Source organism: Oryza glaberrima, chromosome 4 (genome assembly GCF_000147395.1).
Source record: "Oryza glaberrima chromosome 4, OglaRS2, whole genome shotgun sequence".
Taxonomy (NCBI): domain Eukaryota; kingdom Viridiplantae; phylum Streptophyta; class Magnoliopsida; order Poales; family Poaceae; genus Oryza; species Oryza glaberrima.
In genome coordinates, this window is record NC_068329.1 from 13,133,765 (window position 1) to 13,143,170 (window position 9,406).

The window sequence follows — 9,406 nt, forward strand, 5'->3', positions numbered from 1 at the left end:
TGCCGTGGCCAACTCCCGGTGAGTGGGAGCAATGACCAGTCGGGCAAAGTGTTTAAACGTAAGGAGTCATCGGTTCAGGGAAATGAAAATTCACAAGAGAAGAAATACATATTTATAAACATTTTAAAATTCTTGAATTTTTCTCGAGTATTATATTACATCAGATACTACTCATCCTATATATTTGTTCTGTAGGATCCAGATCCAGATATGCATAAAAGGGATTCATGGCTTTAAGCTTAACTCCTACGCTCCAGGAATGGATCAGTCAGAACATCACCACTGGCTTGCCGTCGTCGCCACCGACTGGTGTCCTCGCCTATACGGTTGGGTGGTCACACCGCCATTGTTGGGCGTCGTTGCCTTCACTGACTGGCCGCCTCGTCCGCCGCCGACTAGTGTCTTCGCCTATATGGTTGGTTGGTCACACCACCGTTGTTGGACGTCTACGTCTTCACCGCCGGCTTGTCTTCTCCACCGCCGACTGGTGTCTCTGCCTACACGGCTGGCCTATTATGCCGCCGTTGTTGGGCGTCCACGCCTTCACCGACCGGCCACCTCGTCCGTCTCCGACTGGTGTTTTGGCCTATACGGTTAGTTGGTCACACCACCGTTGTTGGGCATCTACGTCTTCACTGCCAGCTTGCCTTCGCCGCAGCCGACTGGTGTCTCCGCCTGCACGGCTGTCCTATTATGCCACCGTTGTTGGGTGTCTACGTCTTCACCGACCGGCCGCCTCATCCGTCGCCGACTGGAGTTTTTGCCGGTGCGGTTGGTTTGTCACACCACCATTGTTGGGAATCTACGTCTTCACCGCCGGTCTGCTTTCACCGCCACCGACTAGTGTTTCCGCCTGCACGGCTGGCCTATTATGCCGCTGTTGTTGGTGTGTACGTCTTTACCACCGGTTTGCCTTCGCCGCCGCCGGCTGGTGTGCTCGCTTTCACGGTTGGTTGGTCGTCACACCACCGTTGTTGGGCGTCTATGTCTTCACCATTGGCTTGCCTTCGACGCCACTAACTGGCTTCTCTGCCTGCACGCCTGGCCTATTATGCCACCGTTGTTGGACGTCTACATCTTCACCGACCGGCCGCCTCGTATGGTGCCAACTAGTGCTATCGTCTTCATGGCTGGCCACATCGCCGCCACCGCTAATAGGCGTGATCATCTTCAATGCAAGCTGTCTACGTCTACTGCTGACGAGTTTCTTTACTTCCATGGCTACATGATTCTGCCAGTGTTGATTGGCCTTATCGTCTTCACCGCCGGTCGTCTCGTCTACTACTGACTAGTGCCCTCGTCTCTACGGCTGGTTTATACTGCTACCACTATTGATGGACGTCATCGCCTTCATTGCTGCCCGCCTTATCTGACACCGACTAGCTTGTTCGCCTCCACGGCTACGCGTCTTCGTCACCATTGACTGGCGTCACCGTCATCGCCGGTTTGCTTTCGCGCCACCCATGGTGTCTTCACTTTCATGGCTTGCCTATTTTGCCACCGCTCAAGGACGTTTTTGTTTTCGTCATCATTCTACTTCTTCCGTCGCCGACTGGTGTTTTTATCTTCACAACTACGCGTCTTCACTACCGGTTTGCTTATGTTACCGCCGACTTGTATTCACTTCATCACGGCTATGCAACTTTGTCACCATGGTGGAGCGACTTCATTTTTGTTATCTTCGGCACCGGCAAACTCTATTGCCTCTACTTCGCAAGCTTTGCTACTTCACCAACCACGACGTCTACAGGAGCTTCGACATCTCGACATGCATCACCAAATATGAAGCCGTGTTATTTTATTACAACAAGTAGTGTTTTAATCCTCAATATTTCTACTCGGACATCTTCAACATGCATCTTCACTCAAGCAATGACTACTCGACGACAAGAAGCTACAGTTCTCGACTCTACGTTGAGTTGTTTCCCAACTAATCAAAGAGTCGGGGGCTACACAAATACAAGACTTTCAAAATACGACAAGCTTTATGTCAAGACGAAGCAATCAACTAATCAGCCAACAAGTTCTACGCAATCTACTTCGGGAATCATAAGTTTTGCTCCAGAGTAGGCTTTCTACTTCAGCAACTCCAATTATTTCACCGGCAATTTTGGCTTATCCAAAGTTTCTCAAGTATCAAGTCCAAGATTTAATCTACATGACCTATCAGGAAGTTTGGAGTTATCGACCAATCAGCTCAATTTCGACGAGTTGGACAACAGTTTCTACTTTCTTCCAAGTGAAGCATCTACAATAGCTACAACACCAATTTTCACTGCTACCTTTATAAATCAAGAGGCGTTGCATCAATCTTTGTCACGCACATGCCAACATTAAGAAAATACTTGAGCATGGATTTCTTCTCAACAGTTTGATGGATTATTGTCACTGACATCATCACCAGCACCTCTACTTCATCGGCCCTGACATCTCCGCCATTGCTAAGGGGTGACTACGTCCTCGCCGTCGGTTGCTTTTGTCATCACAGACTTTCATCGCCGACTTGTTATTTCATCTTCATGGCTGCCTACTACGCAACTGCCAATGGGAGACCTCATCGTTATCATTGACTGCTACTCTGCTATTCACTGGACCAATGATACCATCATCTTCATCAACATTCTACCTTGCCTCTTTGCCTATGCCTCCTCTGCTCCTGTTGATGGTCAACTTCGTCATCATAGCCGGCAATCTTTTTTGCTGCCAATTGTCATTATCGCCGATTGCATTTGCCATCGCCAATTGTTTTCTTCTTTTGCATGATTGATGGATTTCGCCATTGCTATTGATGAGCGTCTGCGTCTTCACCACCGGCTTGCCTCCGCAGCCGCCCATGGTGTCTTCACTTTCATGGCTGGCTTATTATGCCTCTACTGATTGGCGCCTTTGCCTTCTTCACCGGGCGCCTCGTCTGTTATCGACTGATTATTTCGCTGCCATGGCTGCACAACTCTGTCGCCGTTGCTGGGCGCTTTCGTCTTCACTGCTATCTGACATGACTGCTGCCAACTGGTTTCTTCGCCTCCATGGCTATATGACTTCATCACCTTTGATTGGTGTCATTGTCTTTACCACCACCAACATCTTCGTCAGCTTTGATGGCTGATATCATGTTCATGTTGGTCATTTCATCTCCATGTCGACTGTGTCAGCTACCATCAGTGGACAATTGTGACTACAACAGAAGGATAAGCTACATGCTTAGGGGCTCATCAACACAAGCGCGAGGATTATATCTTCAATTTGGACTTGTTCCAGATACATTCAACATGGATTCATGGTCATGAGTCGATTTCTCGTGCTCAAACGACTGGACTATTCATTATTCCCCACAAGGGACATCAGCTGAGTGCTTGCACCAGTCGGGATTCAATTATCACATCTACTTTGGTATTCTTCATGAGGGATAATTACGCTTGATCTACATCACACAGGATATTCATCACTTGGGATCATATTAATTGGTGTGTTCTATACGTCATATTTTAAGGGTATCGGTAGACATATTTTAGGTCTAGGCCTAATATGTCCGCAGCCCATATATTCAGGTGTGGCTTGTCACGTTCTTCTAGGGACTTAGGCATTTTTTGGCTTAGGCTTTAATATACTGCAGTTACTTAACTTTTTATGAGTTGGTAGAATGCATTTTAAAAGGTGCCGATCAGTGAAGCTTTATATAGCTGGCCCGCTGACTTTTTATATAGTCAAGGCATTTATGATTTTATAAAGCAATTAATTGAATACAATATCGCTACGTAAGTGTGTATTTTTATTGACCAATATTATGTCTTATATAAGTGTGTATTTTTATTGACCAATATTATGGCTTAGGCTGATTATATATTATGGTCATTTTCCAGGCAGTCGGTAAATCCTTTATGAGTTTATTTACTCGGATTTTTCACCACATAACGTAAGTGTGTATTTTTATTGACCAATATTATGGCTTAGGCTGATTATTTATTATGGTCATTTTCCAGGCGGTCGGTAAATCCTTTATGAGTTTATTTACTCGGATTTTTCACCACATATGCCATACATTTTCAGGTGTGGTAAAACCATTTGTCTTTTAGGGACTTAAGCAAATCTGTTAAAGCAGTGTGCGCATGGTGTGTGCCCGATACTTTGGAAATTTCTTTATTCACAACATACAAGCTTCTTTATAGCTGTTCTGCTATGTGAATTTTCAATGATGAAGTAAACTTTAGGTTGCACGCATCATATTTTACAAAGCAGTCGGTATATCACTTGGATTATTTTACTCGGGGATTCACACTGCATATGCTATATATTAATATCAAGTCACTTGGTTGACAATAATTATCAAAAACCACTTGGTTGGTTGGATTATTTACTCCTTGTCTATATGTTCAGTTTGTTCAACTAACCACATAGTCGGGGGCAACACCTATTAGGTGTATCTAGTCGATGCACCTAAGATTACATTTAATTATTTCTCAGCCCTCCACAGTCTTCAGATTTGATAAAAGTACTTGGGAAATCTTGGCGAAAATGATTGAAGCACTCGACTTTGGAGTAATCTAGTTTGAGAGAAGATTATCTTTTCGACTGTAAAGATCTCAGGGGCTACTATGGAGATTATGGATACCCCATACCCATACGGCATGGTTATCCGACTGGTTATAGGGGATAACTTATATCTATGAAAAATGTAACGGATCATGACTTGGGTATTACGTTTCCTTGTATATTATGGAACGGCTTAATGTCCTGATTTGATAATATTGTAAAGTAGATTTAGGAAACCGATACCGTACTGATTAAGGTTTCTATCTTGTAATCCTGTCCCCCATCTTATATAAGGTCGGCAGAAGGCCCTCTAGAGGACATGTAACACAACTAGATCGTCAGATCAATATACACCTGGCGGATTCAAATCCCCAAACAGGAGTAGGGGTATTACCTCTCATCGAGAGGGCCTGAACCTGTCTAAATCCTTGTCTCCACATCCATCCGCTTTTAGGTCTCGTGTGCTACTTTTATTATTGCCGAATTCTTGTTTCCGAATTCTTGTTTCGACAGAGGTAGTAATTATTAACCTCAGTAAAACTTAACCAACTCAATGCATGACAATTATCCTATACATATTTAAGCAGGACATTGTGGTTGAGAAAAAATTGACACACGCACACATACGGTATAGATAATACTTCCTCCATTCTAAATTAATCTACGTATTTCATAGGTACACCAAAACCAAAAAAAGCTAATAACTCTCTCATACTATATTTACTCTAGCAACAAACTCGATGCATGCACCAACCCCAATATTTCCTAGCCAATAGCAAATCAAGATATTACACGTGGGTTATAAATACTTGTGTGTATGGACGCATGTATCAATGTCCATTTACTCCAATGCACAAATAACAAATAGACTTAATAAATGAATACAAATATGTACATCATTTAGGAATAATAAAAAAAATTATATGTAGATCAATTTAGAATGGTGGGAGTATAAACTTTCCTGCGTTGGCCGAGGTTCATAATGGAAAAAAAAAAAATCACCCCACACGGAGGGCTTGAAACTGGGAGCCTGGGCAGCAGCCGGGGCAGATGACGGTTCTGCATGACAAGACACCACACGCTTGCTGCTGCTGCGATGCTTAATGCACGCGATGTTGTTATTTCCAGCTGCAGCAGTAGTGCTGATGGTGTTCATCCGCACGCAGGCAGATGCAGGCGGCGATGGCTGCGAAATGTCGAAAGCACACGCTAAGCGGTGATCCATAATATTGATCGATCTAGTGTAGCAGTATATATGTATCGGTCGAGTATATGATCTAGATAGCTCTGCTAATTAATGCTTATAGCAAGTTAAGTTAACCACCCTGCCACCCAGCCTATATATATAGAGCAATTAATGGACATACTACTTCTGCTAGTTAGCTAGCTATGCACGGATAATACTCCCTCTCCGTCCCATTTGAAGTAAGTAGTTTTCGTATCCAATTTTAATTGTTTGTATTATTTAAAATTATTTTTAAAAAATAAGACACTTTAAGTCACATATAAAGTAATATTCATGTTTTACGATCCAATAATTATAAAATAGTTTAAAATAAGACGGACGATCAAATTTAGACACCGAAACTCATGACTGCGTTTAAAATTGGACGAAGGGAGTGATTAGAATATGTTGCCCAATTTAGTTAATTCGGCATAGAAACATTAATTTTTGTGGTCTGAAGCCGCTTACGTACGTTACGTCTCTTTTTTTTTTGAGTTAATTTCACTTTGGGTCATATTTTATTGTCAAAGTTTCACTTTGGACTACCTTTTATCTATTTTTTTTACAAATGGACTAGGTAACTTTACCTTTATTGCACAATGGACCACCCCAAAACACATTTTCATTTCTTCGATGACTTCGAGCAAATTGTTAACGGCATGCTAGCAAACTTTCATACCTATATGCATGACATACTTTTGTCGAAAGAGACGCTAGACATCACAAGCGAAAAGAGTTAGGGTAGTCCATTGTACAACAAAGGTAAAGTTACCTAGTCCAAAGCGAAAAGATTATGTACAGGGAGGTCCAAAGTGAAACTTTGGTAATAAAACATGGCCCAAAATATAATTCACTCTTTTTTTTTTGGGGTTTGAAATTAAATTCTAGTCGTAATTAGCATTTAGTACTTACCCTGCAGTACGATTGCATGCATTTTACACAACTTTCCTTTGTTTTTCTCTTCACGTGTTTGATTTTTTAGCGGTCGTACGCTGCCGTAAGTTAGCCCTGCAACTGCAAATATGCGATGAACCACCAAATCGCAGCATGCGTGCCAAACCTTTCAAAGTTATCCAATTATTGATCTTTCTAGTACAGCATTTGGTCAGTGATCACTGATCTGGTTTTACTTCAGCAGAGATAATTTGCGAGGACGGATAGAAAACGTGTTAATAAACAAATGGCAAGAAATATACAAACACAGCACGACAAGAGTTTGTAATTGGCGTACGTACGTACGTTGTAGAACCGGCACCACTGCAAAAACCACCTTTAACGGTGTCGGCCAAATTCCACAATAGCCCCGATTTTTTAAAAAACCAGGACGACTAAAAAGCACTTTTATTTTCGGTTTATAAGTACAACGGTACTATGTGATATTTAGTCGCGGTTCACCTCATGTCAAAGGATATCAGGCCGCCTGGGATCTTTAGTCCTGGTTGGTGTTACCGACCGACACTGAATGCATGTTGGCACGCCGACTCAGCCTCCCATCCGCAGTGGCACGACATTTAGCGCCAGTTGACGTGGCGTTAAGATGTCTAAGTTCAGCGCCATACAATTTGGCCCTGAATAAAAGGGTCATTTCTGAAATAAGTTTCGGCATTGGTTCGTTTGTAAAATTATTTTTTGTAAAGGGTCAAATTGTCAAAATTTGTGTAGAACCGGCACCTTTTATGTTCGCCGAATAAAAAAAAAGCTGGCTCGATGCGTCGGCTCGATCGAGCCGAGCAGTCCCTCCAACCACATCCGCAAGAACAGACTGAACACATCACACAATCACAAAATTTGGCAACATTCATGCATCACACAATCAAATATTCATCAACAAGTTTACATCACTGAATCAATGTCACACCCTAAAAATTTCAAATATATAAATTGTTGTTTAATTGGAATTATTAGAATTGATTTTAAAAGCCTAGAAGAGAAGATCTAATTTTAAATAATAAATTCCAATATAAAATGGGGCTAGATAAAATTTTATTAAATACTTTGCTTAATTCTATAATTCCTAGATTTTTCTGGGATTTATTTGAGCTAAGGAAGTATTTTTAATAAATGGAATTGCATTTCATGAATAATTTAAATGGAAAAAGGTTTTTAAAAGTCTCTTTTGTCTTTGGGCCAAAAGTCGGCCCAAAACCTTCTCTCTCTCCTCCTCGGCCCAAGTCGGCCCAGTCCGCAGCCGCCGTTCGCGCGCGTCCGCCCGCTGACAGGTGGGGCCCGCCTGTCAGGGTCATCGTCTTCCTCGCGCCGCCGCCGCCCGAAACCCTAGCGCCGCGCCGCCGCCGTCTCTTTCCAAATCCGGCCGATCCTTTCCGTTTCCGATGAAATCGATAGAGGGGAAATGATCTTCTCGATCTCCTCTATCTTTTCTCTTTTGGAATCATCGGCTAAATCGTTTGGAAATTCGTGGATTCGAGGTCGAATCGGATCGGTCTCTCTCCTCCGAACCCTAGACTTTCCTTCGCGTCGCCGGCCGCCGTGGGCCTTCGCCGCCGTGTCCTTGCCCCTATAAAAGGATCCCCGGTGTCTCCGCTACCCGTCGCCACCCTCGCCTTCGCCTCTCGTCGTCCGTAGAGCCCTAGCGCCGTGAGTCCTTGCGCCGCCGTCGTCGCCGCCGCTCCAGCCGTGCGCCGCCGTCGCTCCAGTCGTCGCCGTCGCTCGGGAAGGCCGCCGTCGTGGTCGCCGTCGCGTCGCCGTCCTCGTCCGCCCCTTCGTCGTCGCTGTCGACCGCCGGAACATCGTCGCCGTCGTCAAGCCGGAGGTCGCCGCCGTTTCTTCCTCGTCGCCGACGTCGTCCGGTCATCGTCCGCCGTCGCTTTGGTCGTCGGTGAGTTCGCCGTGCCGTCCGCTACCCGTAGGTGCTCTCCGTTCGCGCCGCCGCGTCGTCGTTCGCCGGCGAGCTCGCGCGGTTCGGTCGCCGCCGGAGATGACGTCATCGCCGACGTCATCGATGCCGTCCGCCGTGGTCCGGCCGTGGACCGATCGATCCCGGCCGTTCGTTTTGGATGGATCGATCTCGGCCGTCCGTTCCCGTGAACCGTCGCCGTGCACCCGGTCCACCGCAAACCCTAGCCGCTGACGCAATAAATCCTCTTTTCCTTTTCAAAAATAATTCATTATTGCGTCATAATTCAATTAAAATCCATATAAGTGTTTTAATCCGATTTAATCTTTAAAAATTCATAACTAATTCATCTTAGCTCGGATTTAGTTGGTTCAAGTCTCTAAATTTTTCTAAAATTGAGATCTACATGTTAAAAATATCCACATGTACTGTTCATGCTTGTTTATGTGCTGTTTTGGTGTTTTGCTCTTTTCTGTTTAGATTCCGACGTTTCCGGAGAGTCCGTTTTCGCAAGAGAAGAATTTGAAGAGTTCCAAGGCCAGCAAGGCAAGTCACACAGATCCCAAATAACCCTTTGAACATGTTGATCCCGTTTAAAGCTATCGTTTCTATTCAACTATTGCATTTATTTTCGAATGTCATTGGGTGGAATTAACCTATTGTTTGTTATAGCCCCTTTTGTTCTTGATTACTTTATTCCTTGATACCTTGGGTTCTTATAAATTGACTAGTTGAGCTTTATATATTGGTTCAGCTAGATATTAGATGTGATTGCTTAGCCATGCTTAGAAACATTA

General features: G+C 44.0%; 1 protein-coding gene across 1 annotated transcript in view; it reads right to left on the reverse strand.

The window, feature by feature from the left end:
- The window catches only part of LOC127770775 (tau-cadinol synthase-like), a 49,308-nt gene extending 42,042 nt beyond the window's left edge, over positions 1-7,266 (reverse strand). Inside the window, exons 1-2 of the mRNA XM_052296579.1 lie at positions 7,209-7,266; positions 5,496-5,817 (exon numbers count right to left, since the gene is read on the reverse strand). Of these exons, the coding sequence (XP_052152539.1) occupies positions 5,496-5,817; positions 7,209-7,266 (380 nt within the window). The remainder of the gene's footprint in view (positions 1-5,495; positions 5,818-7,208) is intronic.
- Positions 7,267-9,406: the final 2,140 nt, after the last annotated feature.